A 17326-nucleotide genomic window follows, 5' to 3' on the forward strand; every position below is an offset into this window, starting at 1 on the left:
TTTTTTTTTTTTTTTTTAATGCAGTGCTAGTCACTTGACCCAGGCCGCCTGATTCGGTCACATGTTTACTGTTTGGAAGGTAAGACTGAAAAGGATTTCATCTTCACCTCCTCTCTCAAGCCTGCATGCGTTGTTGTTTGAATATATGCAGTCGCTGAAAAATGCATGAGTTTTTCAAGAGGTTGCACGTGCACGACTTCTTGCAGTATTGCAGTTCATTGGACTATAGTGTGAGAAAGTTTTTATTTGCCTCAAAGAAATGTCGGAAAGAAAAAGTAGACTCTGGCCCTTCCTGTGAGTTGAAAGAATCTATATGCTTTAAGGTTTGCTGATTTTTGTATTCAACAGGCATGCCTCTTAAGACATTTTTCCCAAAATACGAAATTGAAGCATAAATTCTGGCTATTGTCTCTCAGAAAAATGTTGCAAAGTCACTTATGGAATCACTTGCATTAATGGGTAGAGCCCATGGTGTCCTTCGTACTATGGGGAGTCTCTGACCCATTTCAGAAAACCTCCCCGCAGACCGAACGGCCTGGCTGGGTGTCCTCACTGCCATTTCTCTTCCAGAGTCAGGGAGCAGAGGTTGGGAAGACAGTGGAGCAGGGCGTAGCTGTCTCAGTGCCCCCATTCAGGGATTTTTAACAGATTGCCCACTTCAAGTTATTTGCAGCCCTCTCCTTGCATCTCACAAGTTGTTTCAATCCAATTATATTTTTGCAAACTTCAGTCTTCATGTGATTTATTTAAGAATAAACTATTTTACTTTAGAACTTTATTCTAAAATAACAACATTTATTTTTAAGGAAATATATATTAAGATACCACAATCTTGCAAGTGTAGAAAATTACTAGTCAATAAGGCAATTACTGCTTTGTGAAAGAGTTGTTTGACATCATCAGTGCTTTTTAACTTTTGTCTCTTTGAAACAAGATAATAATTTCATTTTATTTTATTTATTATTGTTACTTTTTGTACTGGAGATTGAACTCAGGGTTCTTAACTACTGAACCACACCCCCAGCCCTTTATATTTCTTAATTGGAGACAGGGTCTCACTAATACTTTTAATATTTTTTAATTGTGGCTTTTAGACTTAGAAGGGAACTTAGAGGCCATGTGGTCCACAAAGAACATAAACCTTTTTGATAACTTCACCAGTAAATTTTGTTTTGTCTTCTGGTAGCAGTCTGATTTCTTAGCGTGCCACTTTAGAAAGTAGATTAAATAAAGGACATTTGATAATTATTTCTTCTCTCTAGGTATGGTGATGGATCGGGGCATTTTATCACTGTTATACCCCCAGGTCTTTTAATTTTTTATTTTGAGATAGGTCTTCACTATATTGCCCAGGCTGGCCTCAAACTCAGGATCTTTTTGTCTCAGCATCCACAGTACCTGGGATTACAGGCAAGAACTGTTACACCTGGCTTGATAATTATTTGTGTTCATTTTCATCTTGCTGTTTCTAACGAATTTGTCTCTCGACTTTGGGGATAGTTTTTAATTGTTATGCTGTTATCTGTAGTATTTACATATTATTTTTATTGTTATGATAATTGAAAACTTGAGACTTTTTGAAGTACCTTTTTTGAATTCTTTTAGGCTATTGAGAAGAGGCTGATGATGGTTCTGAAGACAGTTGCTTCGATTGCTGCTGCCAGGTTGGCTCTGGACATTTAATTAGTCTCCCATCTAATCTGACTTTGATAATGTTGCCCTCAGATCTCTGTGGGAGATTTATTAGAAACTTGTAGAGGATCCAAAGCAAGAGGCCAGGAGGGGTTGGGAAGGAGGGTTAGATAACAGGTAAGATAGAAGGAACAAGTTCTAGTGTTTCATAGCACAGTGGGTAACTGTAGTTCACAATAACATGTTACATTTTAAGGAGAACTAGAGAGAGGAGCTCAAAGACTCCAAACACAAAGAAATAATAAGGAAATAGAAATGCTTATTACCCTGACTTGTTCAGTACATGTTTAATATGTGTTAAAATATTACAGTGAACCCCATAAAAGGTTTTAGTATTATATATTCATAAATTTAAAAAAAAATAAAAATAATGTTCTACAGACACAGGAATTAGCCATATTTTTGAGTCAGTAGAAAAGTTTCTTCACTAAATGTCATCTGTTCCAGGGTATACACGTCATTGGACTTGTCTTGCTCCTATTTGTCGTGTTTCTCTGGAAGTGTGTCTGATAATTCCTTTCACCCTTCTCCATAGAATGTTAAGGAGGAGGAGCCACCTTGCCATTGTTGGTAAAGAGTGGTTTGGCTAATGGTAGAACAGATGGCAGTGGGGACATCAGATTGTAAATATTGAGCCCAAGTTCATTCTTCCTGTCTATCCTTCAAAGCTCTACTTTGGGAGTAGAATTCAGAGACAAATTGAGAAATGAAGGGTGGTAGAAAGTAGAGATTTACCACTCTTTAGTGTATCAATAAGATTGCCTCATCTATCTCCTCTACGTAGTTGAGTTTGGTTTACAAAAGTAAGAGACATTAGTTTATTTTACTAGACAGCATTTATCCTCGATACCAAGGCCATAGGTTTTATCTTGGGAGAGACCTGTTCTTAATTTCAGTTTTTATAGACTTTGATCCTAACTCTGACAGTCAGTTTGCCTGAAATTGGTCAGGCTCAAGAGTATTAATGAATCAATACCACATCTTTCAATATAACTGAAACATTGAAAAAAATTCAGAAGCATATGTTCCATTAATAGGAGACAAAAATGTATTTATATGGGAATGATAAAGTAATAAAAGTTATATGTCTGCCTATTTCATTATTGTAACATGCTGCTGAAAACTGGAACTGAAATATTTACATAATCAATAAACAAATATTGTCGTGAACTACCTTAAACTTTTTGTAGTGTCTCTGCATAGATATTAATTAGAATGTGAATCTTCAGAGCTCTTTGACTGCTTGATCCATAGCCTTAGTAGAGCTTAAAGTGTAATTTTTGGCAAATATTGCAATATTTCCATTAACCAGGCTATTTTTTAATGGTCAAAGATAGTTTTGGAATTAATAGTTTCCTAACAGAATTCTACCATGTACACAAATGTATATAAATAACCTAAGCATAAAAATTATTGGATATTGACTTATATATTCTGATGAATATGTGTGTGTGGTTTTTTTTTTTTTTTTTTGTATTTTGTCAAGACAGGAAGTGAAGTCAAATGGATATTGGTGAGTTCTCTGCAACAGCAGGTGCCTCACTTTATTGGTTCAGAGTCAGCCGTAATTTGGAAGCCTTCTTTAGGTAAGAAAGTCTCAAAAAAGAAACAACGTATTTCTTTAGCTTTAAAAAGAAATGATCTTCTGTTAAATGATTCTACATGTATAGGCTAGAATTTTTATACCAGGGTTTTCAAGGTAATAAGATCAATTTGTTCTGCATTCTAAAATATATTTTATTGATGTACATAGCTATAAATTTGTTTTTATGAAGCTTATAATTTTTGGATGAAAATTAATGCAACAAGGAAAATGAAATCAAAATGTTAATTTTACTAAATTATTGGTATTACTATCATATCCTTTAATAGTTTATGGTGATTCTTCTATCATTAAATTGGTAATTTAGTGATTTTTTTTTTTTTTTTTGGTACTGGAGATTGAACCCAGGGGCATTTAACCACTGACCACATCCCCAGCCATTTTTAAAGTATTTTGTTTAGGGACAGGGTCTCACTGAGTTGCTAAGTGCCTCACTAAGTTGCTAAGGCTGGCTTTGAACTCAAAATCCTCCTGCCTCAGCCTTTTGAGCCACTGAAATTATAGTTTTTGGCTACCCATGCCCAGCTAATTTAGTGATTTTTATCCAATAATTTTAACCATCCATGTTACATAAATTATATTTAAATATATAACACAATCCTGTTTAGAGAATTACAAAGTGGTTTTCTAACCTGCCTTTGGGTGAAGTCTTTGTTTTATGTTTGGCTTCACTGATTTTCTGGTACAGGATTCTATTAGGGGCAACTTTTCTTTGGTAATAATTTAGTGAAATTTTAACTATGTATTCTGTAGGTTGCCAAATGAAACAGTACAAGCAAAATGTTAATGAGTGTTCTCAGCATCTGAATTTAGAATCCAGCTTCTATACCTTTACATTACTATTATAGATAACTAGCATTAAAGAGTAGATTAGTAACATTTGCTTTGAACTATTGATAGTCAGCAGTTTCATGTATTTTACATTGAATTGCTAGTTTCAAAGTTGTGCATGTAACTAGTTTAGTCAAACTAAAATATATATAGTAGCTTTTCTGATGCTTGGGATATAGCTTTGCAACTATTTTTGTTTCTCGTTTTGGTTTTCCAAACCCTAAAGATAACTTCATTTTGTTTAGTGACTTTATAGGTCAATCCTGCTTCTGGGATCCAACTCTATGTTGTGGTTAAGAAATGTTTCATATCAGACAGAGTGACTCACGAGACAGATATATTTACACATTAAATAACTATTTCATTAGATTTAAAGGTATGTTTCAATTATGAAATTGAATCTTCTATATATAGAGTTCTAACTTTGAAGGGTAAAAGAAATGATTAAATAGTTAACTAGAATTAAATGCAGTTCAAAACCACCCTTACCATTATTTTGCCTTGTAAATAATTGTATACTTGAGATTCTCAGGTAAAGTATATGTAGAAAATGACCATATATATTTAGATATATCTGAACTTCAAATTTGTTGTAACTTAGTTGCATCCCAAGCTGGCTAATACCTAGAGATCCAGCATTTCTTTTTGTGGGGAGTGAAGAACACTTGCTCACTTGCTGTTTATCTTTGACTGAAGAGGATCCGATGTATTACTTACACAAAGACTCTGGCCCTGCTGTATGCATCTTTCCTAGAGCTTGTGTGTCCCAGCTGTCATCTGAAAATTATTGTAGACTATTTGACTTTTTGTTAGAATTGTACTTTGACATAGAAATAAAAATAGTTCAGAAAAATGGAATTTTAATATAGCAATACAGACTGCAATACTTATTTGAGCACTTACTGTTTGCTGCCACACTAAGTGCTTTAATCCTCACAACAATTTTATTAGCTGGGTATTGCTGTAATCCTTGTTTTGCAGCTGAGAAAACTGAGGCTTCAAGTAATTATCTCTGACAAGATTACTGATTAGTGAGTGGCATAGCTGAGACTTATCTAGACTTACACTTTCAATTATGTTGTCCTGTCTTCCAGACCTCTCAGGAGTTCTTAGCAAAATTGCAGTGTGATGCTTCCTCCTTTATAGGAGTAGTATGATACAGTAATTGACCAGAAAAAAAACAAAAACAGAAACAAAACCTGAGATATATGCTGCTTCCTTAGATGTTTTCTCTTGGAAGCTTCCTCAACCACTTCTCCCACATGCAAACTCAGTCAAAGTCCATTCTCTTTTCTTCCATTGTGTCTTGTTCCAACTTCAGTCATATACTTTATCAGTGCTTTTCCCCATGTGATCATAGCTTTGAGAATAAATTTACACTTATTTATCTCTATCCCTAGGGCAAAGCAGCATTTATCAATGCACGAAAGTGGAATATTATTACTAAAATTGTGTTAGTATTTTCATTTTATAATATGATTCTGTACAATTAAATTGCAAATAGTTGATAGAAATGTGAAAAAGATCAAACACTTAACATTTTCTAATGTTTACAGAATGAAGAGGAACAATTTCTCTGTTGTGAATAAAATTGTCCAGTCTTCACCAGCAGTGAAACAGCCCAAACTTGGGTTCTGCTCTTCTCTAAAACAGACTCAAGTGTCCACTGTTGTTCTCGACTGGGGGAGTCTGCCTCACCATGTGGTATTACGAATTTTTCAGTATCTTCCTTTAATAGATCGGGCCCGAGCATCTTCAGTGTGTAGGAGATGGAATGAGGTGTTTCATATTCCTGACCTTTGGAGGAAGTTTGAATTTGAACTGAACCAATCAGCTACTTCATATTTTAGGTCTACTCATCCTGATCTCATTCAGCAGATCATTAAAAAGCATGCTGTACATCTTCAGTATGTCAGTTTTAAGGTAAGAAAAATAAGCACTATAGAAAAACTGGCTTATATGCTGTGTTAGCTTTTTGTTTGCGTATTTCATTTTTTGGTGATTTATAATTACATATAATAGTGGGAATCATTTTGCCTTATTTTACATGCATATAACATAATTTGATCAATCTCATTCCCAAGTACCTTCCCTTCCGCTCTTCTCTTCCCTCTCCCGTCAGCTTGCTCTACCCATCCATTACTACTATTGTTATTTTAATTAGTGTGTTATAAAAAAATAGAGAAATGCAGAATTCATTATGGTATAGTCGTACATGACATGGATATAACATAAATGGTAGATTTTGTTTTCTAGTTCTTCCCCATGTCCATCCTTCTCTCTCCATCTCAGTTTCTTCCCTCTATTCTGTTGGTCTTCTATTTTTGTGAGATTACCCCCTCCTTTTTTTTTTCCTTTTTTATCTTCTCTCTCTATCTATTGCATATGAAAGAAAACATTTGAATCTTGACTTTCTAAGTGTGTATATTTCACTCAACATGTTCTCCATTTCTATCCATTTACTTTAAAATAAAATTTCATTCTTCTTTACAGGCACCTAGGCTAATTCCATAACCTGGCTATTGTGAAATGTGCTGCTATAAACATTGGTGTGCATGTATCACTATACTGTTTAGATCTTCTGGATAAATACCAAGGAATGGGATACCTGAGTGGTTCTATTCCTAGTACTTTGAGGAATCTCGATGCTGCTTTTCAAAGTGGTTGTACTAATATGCATTGCTTCCAACAAAGTGTACCTTTTCCCCACCTCCTCGCCAGCAATTATTGCTCTTTGTACTCTTGATGTCTGCCTTTCTAACTGGACTGAGATGAAATCTCAGTATAGTTTTGATTAGCATTTCCCTAATTGCAAAGGATGTTGAACGTTTTTTTTTTTCATATATTTGTTGGCCATTCATATTTCTTTTTTTGAGACTGTTTACATTCAGAGTTATTGTGAAAAGATGTTTATTATTTTCTGTTACTTTCATTGATTCACATATTTAATTTGGTCTTAATTTTCATTTGCTTAATTACTAGCAAGCTTCATCCATTTGAGGGCTGTGGGGTTTGTTTTTGAGTTTTTTTGAGTATAGTTTAAAGTAATTTCTGTTGTGCTGGCATAGTGGTTATGAATTATTTTAATTTATCCTTATTGTGAAAAGTTTTTATTCTTAAATTATGAATGATTGCTTTCCTGGATATAATAATAATGATTGGTAATTGTTTTCTTTCAGAGCTTGGATTACCTCATTCCAAGCCCTCCTGGATTTGAGAGTATGAGCTGAGAAGGCAGAAATGAGCCTTATTGTTTACCTCTGCATGTGTGACTTAACATTTTCCTCCTGTGACTTTTAATATTTTATACTTATTCTCTGTTAGGCATTTTGATGTGCCTTGGAGGTGTTTTTTTTTTTTTAAATCTATTTGAGGATCTATTTGCCTCATATATGGACGTCTATCTTATTCCTAATATTTGGAGAATTTTCTGCTGTAATTTCATTGAAAATGTTCTAAATGCCATTAGCCTGTATCTCCATGCCTTCTTCCCAATCTCAATGACTCTTAAGTCTTTTAATGTTTTTCCAGAGTTCTTGTATATTATTTTTTAAAAAAATTTCTTTTAGAGTTGTAAATGGACAGTTGTAGATGTGCCTTATTTGATTTATTTATTTTTATGTGTTGCTAAGCATCAAACCCAGGGCCTCACATATGCTAGACAATATACAGCCTTAGCCCCAGTTCTTATATATTTTGACTATGTTCTTTTTTTCTTACTGGATACTAAGTATTCAAGTTCACATACCCTTTCTCTGAGGCCTGAAGTTCTGTGGATTTATTGTGTTTTTTTTCATTTCCGGGATTTCTGTTTGGTTTCATTTCAAATCTTTTTCTCTTTATTGAAATGGATTTTCTACTATTGTGTTTGCTCTCTTAATTCATTCCTTAGGTCTTCTTTTGTTCATTAATCATTTTAATAATCAATTTTTGTAATTTTTTTTGGAGTTTTATCCCCTTTAGTATGTATGGATTCCTTTGTTGGGGGATTATAATTTGGAGGAAGCCTTGTGTGCCTATTTCGTTACATTTTTTAGAGGTCTTAGACTTGCACATCTGTTAAGATGGATTCCTCCTTCTTTTTTATGAGAGGATCCTTTAGTATGTAGTTATCTCTTTTGGAATAAGTCCTGGGTTGTTGGTATATCTTAGCTTCAACACATAGGCTCAGTGTATTCCATGGGTTAATTTCAACTGCCAGTGCCTCTCACTTTGCCTCTACTGAACTGCTGATTTAAGTCACTCTTGAAGAGCTGCTGTAATACTGTGGATTCCTCTCAGTCATCATTTTGAAACTTCTCTGGTTTTACTGTAGGAACATATGTCCAGTAGTGAAATCTGAGGGCCACCCTCTGTCCATTCCTGCTTGGTACCTGGTTGTTAATTGTGGGTTGTTGTCTCTCCTCTTCTATGTGTTAAAGTATCATTGAATCCTGAGTGGACTTAGATTATATGTGAAGCAAGATACGCTGTCACTTGGGTGGATTGTGGATATAGTTCAGTAGCAGAGTCTCCACCCCCTGAACTCAGTTGTATCTCAATCACTTCCCAGAAAGGCGTGAAACAAAAAAACAGCAGGAAATGTTATACAGCATTAAAATAAATGTCTGTTGCCTACTATGACATCTACAACAACAATTACCACAAAAATAGGAATAACAGGGTCAGCAGTTAACAATAAGTAGTCATAAACTAGATCTAGCATTAAAGTAAACAGCAGGTGTCAACTGGCCATCCACAGGACTAATACCTGCAATGATGTGAATGGTGAGGACAGCAATTACATAAACTAAATATAAACTAGTTCTAAAAGATGACAAAATTGCAGTTCATTAAGAGAAAAGAAAATGAGTATGAAGGCAATAGAAAGTTTAAAATATTCAGAAAGTGAACAGAGGAGGAGAGGGGCAGCAAGTGACAGCTATAACAGAAGAGTAAAGAATAACTAAAAGAAGCAAAATAGTGAACAAGAGATTAGCTATTAAATGGAGGAGAAAGGGTAACAAGAAAAAAAAAAGCAAAAGCAATAACAACCAAATAAATTTAAAAATCAAAGCAAAACAAAAAATCAGGACAGTTCTAAATGAGAATTTCCAGTGGTAGGTTTGGAGATTGGCTCTGACCATACCTTTGGAACTTTGTCAGGTGGTATCTGCTACAGAGAAATTGGATCCACACAACCTGGAGCTGGGCAGATGCTGATCTCTGCTGGGCTTCTGAATCCCAGGGGCCTCCAAAGAACTCCACTCACAGGGCAGGATGACTAACCCTCCACAGGTCTTGCAAGGTGGTTTTTCCTGGATCAGATTATATAACTGTACCTGCCTCTCCAGCTTCTGGATTCTCCCCAGCTGGTCATGTGAGCTGCCAGACACAAAGCGAAAGTGAGCCACACTCCCTCAGTATCCCCACCCTGAATTGCCTTGAGCACAATCCTCTCTGTGCCCATTTCAGTTGTGCCCCTCCAGGCATCATCTAGGCCCCACAGCAGCATGGCAGTATTTCTTATGGTCTTCTGAGCTCCCATAGCAGCAAGCCTAGCTTGCCTGCCTCAGGATGGCTCCCTGCCTCAGCTCTCCATTCGCCAGTCCAGAAACATGGAGTACTTTTTAAACACACACCCTGTGCAGCTCTGGTTTAGCGGAGTTCAGACCACTTCTCCATTCTGTTGGTTTTCCCACACCTAATTTGTTCACTGTGTTTCTTTGTCGCTCTGCCTGTGTCCTCGTTCCTTCAGTGGTGAACTGGTGCCACTGGCCTGGCTCCTAAGTGATTTTTCTTGTCCTTTGTGCAAAGCACATGAATTTCTATGTTTCTATCTGTCTCATATTGAATTTCAGTGAATTCCCTTTGTCACCCACCTCCTGAGAAGTAGTACTCTGGCTGCTTAACTCCAGAACCATGGAGCAACTGGAAAATCACCTTCTTCTAATCTGATCTTTTCTTCTACCTGTTAACAACCAACACCCATTTTGTATATCTAGATCCTTCTCTGGAAGTACTTTGAGTTTTGCAGAAATTTTAATCTCAAAAATTTTCAAGTTTTTCTCTAGCTACTGAGTAGATTGAAATATAGCACTTGGATTATAACTGACTAACTTAAACCTCAGTTTTCTTCATTTGGATGCTATTATTGAAATTCAGGTAATTATAAAAGATTTGAAAATATGAACTAGTTGGCAAGTTGATTTGTCATTGCATCTGTTTCTTACTTTTTAATCTGAGACATTTTGTATAAAGAAGTATTCATCTGTATTGATTAAATGGATAAATAAAATTGTACAGTTGAATTTTATTAAATATATTTCCAGTAACTCTGAAATTTAGGAAATTCAGATTTTAAAATTTCTTTGTAGGTTGATAGTAGTACTGAGTCAGCAGAAGCTGCCTGTGATATACTTTCTCAGCTGGTAAATTGTTCTATCCAGACCTTGGGACTGATTTCAACAGCTAAGCCAAGTTTTATGAATGTGTCGAAGGTAAGGATATTGTGTATTTTGTGGATACATACTAAAATTCTTAAATATTGCCAAACTCGGTGAAAAATAATTCTTTACCTAAAGACAGACCACATCCTACTTCTAAAAGATACACAGGATACCCTATTCAGAAACCCTGAAAAAATGGGGAATTTGGCATTGGGATAATAGAATAATAGAAATAATCAGATGAAAACTTATTGGTTCTGCATAGGTATTTCCTTGTTTATGATCTATAGAATCAGATTAGTCTGAAATGCTTCTTCAAAAGCTGCTGTTGCACATCAGCTTCCAGGGCCAGCTTCTAGGTGAGCTGATGCAGTCACCAGAGCAGACACCAAAAATTAAACTTCAGTTTAAAGTGAGTTTTGTGACTGCTGTCAAGGTTGAGGATCTCCATGATATCTGGGTGCTTTTTGCTGGCAAACTAAGGAAAAATAAGATAAAATTGCAGCATTTTACTAAGCATAAAAGTGCTAAATAAATACATTGTTGTTATAGTGATATATGGACTCTAAACAGCCTTTTAGACTAAAGTAGCTAATTAGGAGTTGATTAAGGGAAAAATGAACCTCATATTTCTTAAAAAATAGTGGTATGTTTATATTTCTCTAGTAATTTGACACCATAAAATCTAGTAGAGGCCTCGCCCAGCTCCCTCTGAAAATTTGTGTGAACCAATTTATAATCAGTGTTTGCTTATAAATAAATTTGCATTTTCAACCAGTTTGGTCAACCTAATAGGAACAATAAAATCATTAGTAGGTTCTATTAATGTTGCAAATTGATTTTAAAAAAGGAAAAGTGATCATGCCTGAATTTGAGTTCCAAACTTTCTATCTTTACCAGAAAACAGTGCATCTGAAACCTTGTGGAATTGTTTTCATTTTGAAAACTATAAATAAAATTTAATTTATAAATCTTTAAGACATTTAAAGGTTTGGAATTACTTTGTTTAAATAATTTGTTAGGAAGACCGTGTCAGTGAAGAGTGTGTCATCCATCTAACCATTCATTTTCTTAACAACTGTTTATTGACCATCTATTATATGTCACATACTATTTTAGGTCTTGAAATATGGAAGTGTAGAAAACATAAAATTTCTATTTCTTTAGGGCAGGGGTTGAAAAGGTCCAAAGAATAAATATTTCAGGCTTTGAGGGCCATATAGTTCTGCCTCAGACACTCAGCTCCGGTATGGCAGTGTAAGGCCAACACAGACAGTACATAATGAAGGGGCAGGACTGCGTGCCAGGCAGACTTTATCCATGGACACTGAAATCTGAGTTTCATGTAGTTTTCACATTACAAAATAATTTTTTCAATCTTTTAAAAACATAAAAACTATTCTTAAGTCACAAATCATAGAAAGACTGTGGGCTGAATTTAGTGGTCCATAATTTGATAACTCCTACTCTAGGAAATTAATATAATTGTATCTGTTTAATATTGAACACCAAATTCTTAAGGTTGAAAATAACAACAGCAAAGCCTGTTCTATGAAATTTTTGAAATTTCTCCCTTTCTCACCATTTCATTTGCTAATTATGAAAATATAAATATACATTTTGTTATAATGAAAATTTCTTCTACTAGTTAATGGTACTGTGAATAATAGTAATATGTGATTGTTTGCATTTGTTGACATAGCTTTAATGAATTATTTGATTTGAAGCTGTAGACTTTTAAATAATGTTTTCATAAATTTTTTTCTTATGCCCTGCCAGGCTCATTTTGTCTCAGCACTTACAGTTGTGTTTGTCAATTCAAAATCATTATCATCAATCAAAATCGAAGACACACCAGTGGATGATCCTTCATTGAAGATTCTTGTTGCCAATAACAGTGATACTCTAAGACTCCTAAAAATGAGTAGCTGTCCTCATGTTTCATCTGATGGTAGTTTATATTTTTTATAAATAAAATTATGTTTTATCATAGTAATGATAACAGTATAATTTCTTATTGAAAATTATAGGCTTATGAAACCTAACTCATTAATTTTATTCAAATAAGTCAATCTGTAAGCTGGATATAGTTTAAATTGCTTATCCTGAGAATATTTTAATTACATTATATATTCAAACACATGAATATAGACTGTATTATATGTATAATCCTGTTTCTTGGCAACCATCTCGGAAATCGTTAGGTATCTGTTGTGTAGCAAATAGTAAATGCTATCAAATTTAAGTTTACAAAGCATTATGTTAGTATCAATATGATTATTTGTTCTTAAGAATTTTTCCCCATTTTCCACAGGAATCCTTTGTGTAGCTGACCATTGTCAAGGCCTTAAAGAGCTGGCGCTGAATTATTACATTCTAAGTGATGAACTTCTCCTGGCACTTTCGAGCGAGACTCATGTTAACCTTGAGCATCTTCGAATTGATGTTGTAAGTGAAAACCCTGGACAGATTGAATTTCATCCTATTAAAAAGCACAGTTGGGATGCACTTATTAAACACTCCCCTGGAGTTAATGTTGTTATGTACTTCTTTTTATATGAAGAAGAATTTGAGCCGTTCTTCAAAGAAGAAACCCCAGTTACTCACCTTTATTTTGGTCGTTCAGTAAGCAAAGCTACTCTAGGACAGATAGGTCTTAACTGCCCACGACTAATTGAGTTAGTGGTGTGTGCTAATGGTCTTCAGCCTCTTGATAATGAGCTTATCTGTATTGCCCAACACTGTAAAAATTTAACAGCTTTGGGCCTCAGTGAGTGTGAAGTTAGCTGCAGTGCATTCGTTGAGTTTGTCAGACTCTGTGGGAGAAGACTAACCCAGCTCTCTATCATGGAGGAAGTTCTGATCCCTGATGACAATTATAGCCTCGATGACATTCATACTGAAGTCTCAAAATACCTGGGGAGAGTGTGGTTCCCTGATGTGATGCCTATCTGGTGACCAACTACCAAAGATTCTGAACATTTTAAATAATCAATAAGATTAGCTGCTTTCTGTCTATGCAAATGTAAACTTTAAGATGCGTGGCCTAAATATTTTAGGTTAAATATTTTATTGTTTGCAAACTGTCTTATTGGATTGCTGCAGAATCATGTGAAAAAGTATAAGAAATGTCAGTAACCAGAAATCTTTGTCAATAGAGCATAGACACTATAGATTAGCTTGTTGATAGGCTAGGGCTAAAAACTGAATAGATTCTTCCCCCTTCCTTGAAGGCATATTTTAGCTTACTAAGTAAATATATAATGTTAAACTTGTATCTCTTCAGTTATGCCTTTTACTTTACACTTCATATTGCTTTAATTGTATCTGGTTCCTCTTGGTACTAATACATTTTACAAAATATTTAGTATGAAAAATTAGAGTAAAATCAAAATATAAATACAGAAGTTTAATTTATTATATTTATCAAAATTTTAGCACTCTGTAAGATCATCTTGTGAGTCAGTAAACAACTTCTAATTTGAATTCTACTTTATATTAACTTGGAAGATAATTGGCATTAGATTAAAATTAAATAATTCTGATGCCTTTTATAATGATACTATGAAAAGAAAAAAGACATTGCGATAGTTAGTTGATTAAGTACATTTCACAGATAAAGAAGTAAGTTTTAGATGATGTGTTAGAAGGAGAATCAGCCTGGCCTTCTGTTATGGATCTGGGATTATGCCAGCTCTTTTGCATAAGTGATCTCATAATTTAATTAACAGCACAGTTAAAACTCTTCATTGTCTTTAGGATGAAGATGTAGCCTTAAAATGACCTACACCATGTGGCTCCTCCCCACTTCTTTTGTCTTATCTCCCACCATGCTGCCCCTGATCCTTCTGCCATTTTCTTAGTTCCTTTAACTGTCCTCTGTCCTCCAGGCACAAGATGTCTGCACATCTTCTGTCCACCTGGCTTACCCTCTGCTCCCCCAGATCTTTCTTTAATGTTACTTCCTCACAGAAGCCTTCCTTAACACTTGGCCCATTCTCCATGCCCGTAGGTCAGGTCCAGGTTGGGGATGCCCTCACACTTCTGTGGTTCTTCTTAGCAGCATTTATCAGTGTCATTTACCATTTACTTGTCTGACTATTACACATTTATTCCATTGCACTGGGAACTCCATCAGTGTAAGACCACTGTATTTTTTTTTCCTTACTGTTATATCCCAGCATCTGGCGTATTAGCTAGCACATAGTAGACTCTCAATAAACTTTACTTAAGTACTTTTCTTTTTCAAATTTGTTTCCCTGCTTTCTATCCCCAGTGTCTTTAAGTTTCTAAGAAATTGATTAAACTTAAAAAAAAGAAAATTAAATGTTTACCAGATATTTACATTTGAATATCTTTAATTATAAAAATTTAAATATTCTTGCCTATTTAGCAATTAGAATGCATTTGTGGTTTGTAAATGGTGGTTTTTAAAAGTAGTATGTTTATATTCCTTAATTTAGGACTTTTCTTATACTCTCATCATTATTACACAGTCTGCCTTGCTGTGAACTCTCTAAAGGGCAGGCATCTCATATTCACCCCTCTCTCAGGATAGTGGGTGCTATGTTAGTGAGTGATTGATCAGTAAGTGTCAGTGGAACTGAGTTTAGTGGTTAAAAAATAAAACCAAATTGGGTATGTGGTGGTGTATGCCTGTAAGTGGCACAGGAGGCTGAGGCAGAATGATCACAAGTTCAAAGCTAGCCTCAGCAGTTTAGCCAGGCCCTAAGCAACTTAGAAGACTCTGTCTCAAAATAAAAAATAAAAGGCTGGGGATATGGTTCAGTTGCTAAACAATCCTGGGCTCAATTACTGGTACCAAAAATATAAAAAATAAAACCAATTTCTTGAAAACAGTGTTATTATTACAGATCATCTTTCTATAACTTAAGATTTCCAGAAAGTACAGAAGCAGCCAATAATAGGAAACTTAGAACCTGATCAGGGTAACAGAACCACAAAAGAAGTAGCTTTAGGACTGGGAATGTGGCTCAGTGGTATAGCATTTGCCTGGATACTAGAGATCCCTAGCATGGAAGGAAGGGAGGGAGAGAGGGAAGGAAGCAGGCAGAAGGAAGAAGGGCTTGACTAGGATGGAGTTAGTGATCAGAGTAATGGTGGATACTGCAGCGATAAGCTTCTGGTCTCACCTTGTATTGCTTTAACATGTCATACTGGAAGAGGGTTGAGAGAATACTGTAGGTATGGTAGCTAAGGAAGCAAACAGAGGTATTAGAGGAGAGTGGTCAAGCACAGAGAGAAGGAGTACCATTGACTTATTCACATGTGATGAGAAGTTATGCCCTAACTGGAGCTTTTCAGGGGCCTGCTGGTGAGCCTTGTGAACTAAGCACTCTAACGAACCTCAGAGCAAAACTCAAAAAGAGATATCTAAGTTCACCAACTCATATCAATTCCCCTGATTGATCCAGTTTACTGAGTGAATATAAATGGAAAAGAAAAAGATTTTAAGATAGCCCAAAACAAGGCAAGAAAATATAAATTTTAATGCTTTACCTAATGAAAGCATTCCATATGTTTTGGAAGTCTATGAAAAGTTGTTTATCTAAGATTAGAGAATTCTAGATAAATGATAAGTTTATTATTAGATTTCAAACTTTAGTCTTTGAAAAACATTTAGTCCTGTAAGCATACTTGTTCATGTTAAAAATATTTCTTTGCATTTGTTAGAGAATTTTAGAATCATTTGGATGATTTTGTGGGCAAGAAAGTAAATGGAGAGAATGGGGGTTCTTTTTGTGTTTTCTTTTCCTACCTTGTGGACATTTGTTTCATTGGTATTGTATAAAATAACAGAGAAATGAGTCAATAGGCAGGCAAATTTTTTAAGTGTATCTGTATTGCTTTTGAGCCAAAAAGTATGATAAACATCATCTAAAGGATGTGAGAATTCTCTCTGTAGGCCTGTCCTTTATAAACTGATCACTTAGGTATATGCCTACCCATGTTTATAGCAGCACAGTTCAGCTAGCCAAACTATGGAACCAGCCTAGGTTTCCATCAACAGATGAATGGATTAAAAAAATGTATATATAAGCAATGGGGTTTTATTCAGCCGTAAAGAAAAATGAATTTATGTCATTTGCAGGAAAATGGGTGGAACGTGAGAATATTATGTTGAGAAATAAGCCAAACTCAGAAAGGTCAAGGAGCATATGTTTTATATGTGGAAACTAGAGAGGAAAAAGGAAAAGAAAGGTAGAGGGAAGAGAGTGATGCTGGCCAAATTATATTGTTATATTTTGTACATGTATGAATATGTAACCAAAAAATCCATCATTATGTACAACTATAATGCACCAATAAAAAACATGGAAAAAATGGAAACAAAAAACAAGATGTGGGTATATGGTTTTTGAATTAAGGTGATATTTTTCTTGGATGGGAAGTGACCGGAGGAGAGAAAAAGGGGCTCCTGGGATGGTGATAATGTTTTATTTTTCACTGGGGGTTATGGTACATTCATGGCCATCAAAATTCATTAACTTATTGCTCTATGTACACTATACTTCAATAAAAAGTTTACTTAAATGCCAAAAATAAATAACTGAATAAATTGATCACTTATTCTATTTAATTAATTTTGTACAGCTCACTCAAAACATTTTTAAATAAAAATTTATCTTATTCACCTTATGAATCTGTAGTATTTGACACCAGTTTTTGAAGTATTTATTATAGTCGCTTTTACTAAGGAAAATTAAGTTATTCAGTACTACTACTCCACTGTCATTTGAACTTTAACTAA

At 34.9% G+C, this 17326-nt stretch overlaps 1 protein-coding gene across 2 annotated transcripts; it reads left to right on the forward strand.

Annotated features, from left to right (window-relative positions):
• Positions 1-9: 9 nt before the first annotated feature.
• On the forward strand, positions 10-14758 carry LOC107144910 (F-box/LRR-repeat protein 21). 2 transcript variants are annotated; one of them, XM_048792050.1, is made up of 8 exons: positions 10-79; positions 1606-1664; positions 3183-3278; positions 4372-4502; positions 5683-6049; positions 10483-10605; positions 12334-12505; positions 12869-14758. In XM_048792050.1, exons 5-8 carry the CDS (start codon positions 5684-5686, stop codon positions 13510-13512), a joined length of 1305 nt encoding a protein of 434 aa, XP_048648007.1. In that variant the 5' UTR covers positions 10-79; positions 1606-1664; positions 3183-3278; positions 4372-4502; position 5683; the 3' UTR covers positions 13513-14758. The 2 variants fall into 2 exon arrangements, with proteins under 2 accessions (XP_048648007.1, XP_015344270.2); XM_015488784.2 differs by lacking the exon at positions 4372-4502.
• The last annotated feature ends 2568 nt before the right edge of the window (positions 14759-17326 follow it).

The sequence above is a fragment of the Marmota marmota genome, unplaced genomic scaffold, assembly GCF_001458135.2.
Source record: "Marmota marmota marmota unplaced genomic scaffold, marMar, whole genome shotgun sequence".
In the NCBI taxonomy this organism is placed as follows: domain Eukaryota; kingdom Metazoa; phylum Chordata; class Mammalia; order Rodentia; family Sciuridae; genus Marmota; species Marmota marmota.

Bases quoted from the DNA above. Each gene is read 5' to 3' on its own strand.
- LOC107144910 (XM_015488784.2), top strand. From the start codon at position 3,196: ATGGATATTGGTGAGTTCTCTGCAACAGCAGGTGCCTCACTTTATTGG. The intron at 6,050-10,482 runs GTAAGAAAAATA...ATTTCTTTGTAG, and splicing joins TTCAGTATGTCAGTTTTAAG to GTTGATAGTAGTACTGAGTC. The intron at 10,606-12,333 runs GTAAGGATATTG...ATGCCCTGCCAG, and splicing joins GTTTTATGAATGTGTCGAAG to GCTCATTTTGTCTCAGCACT.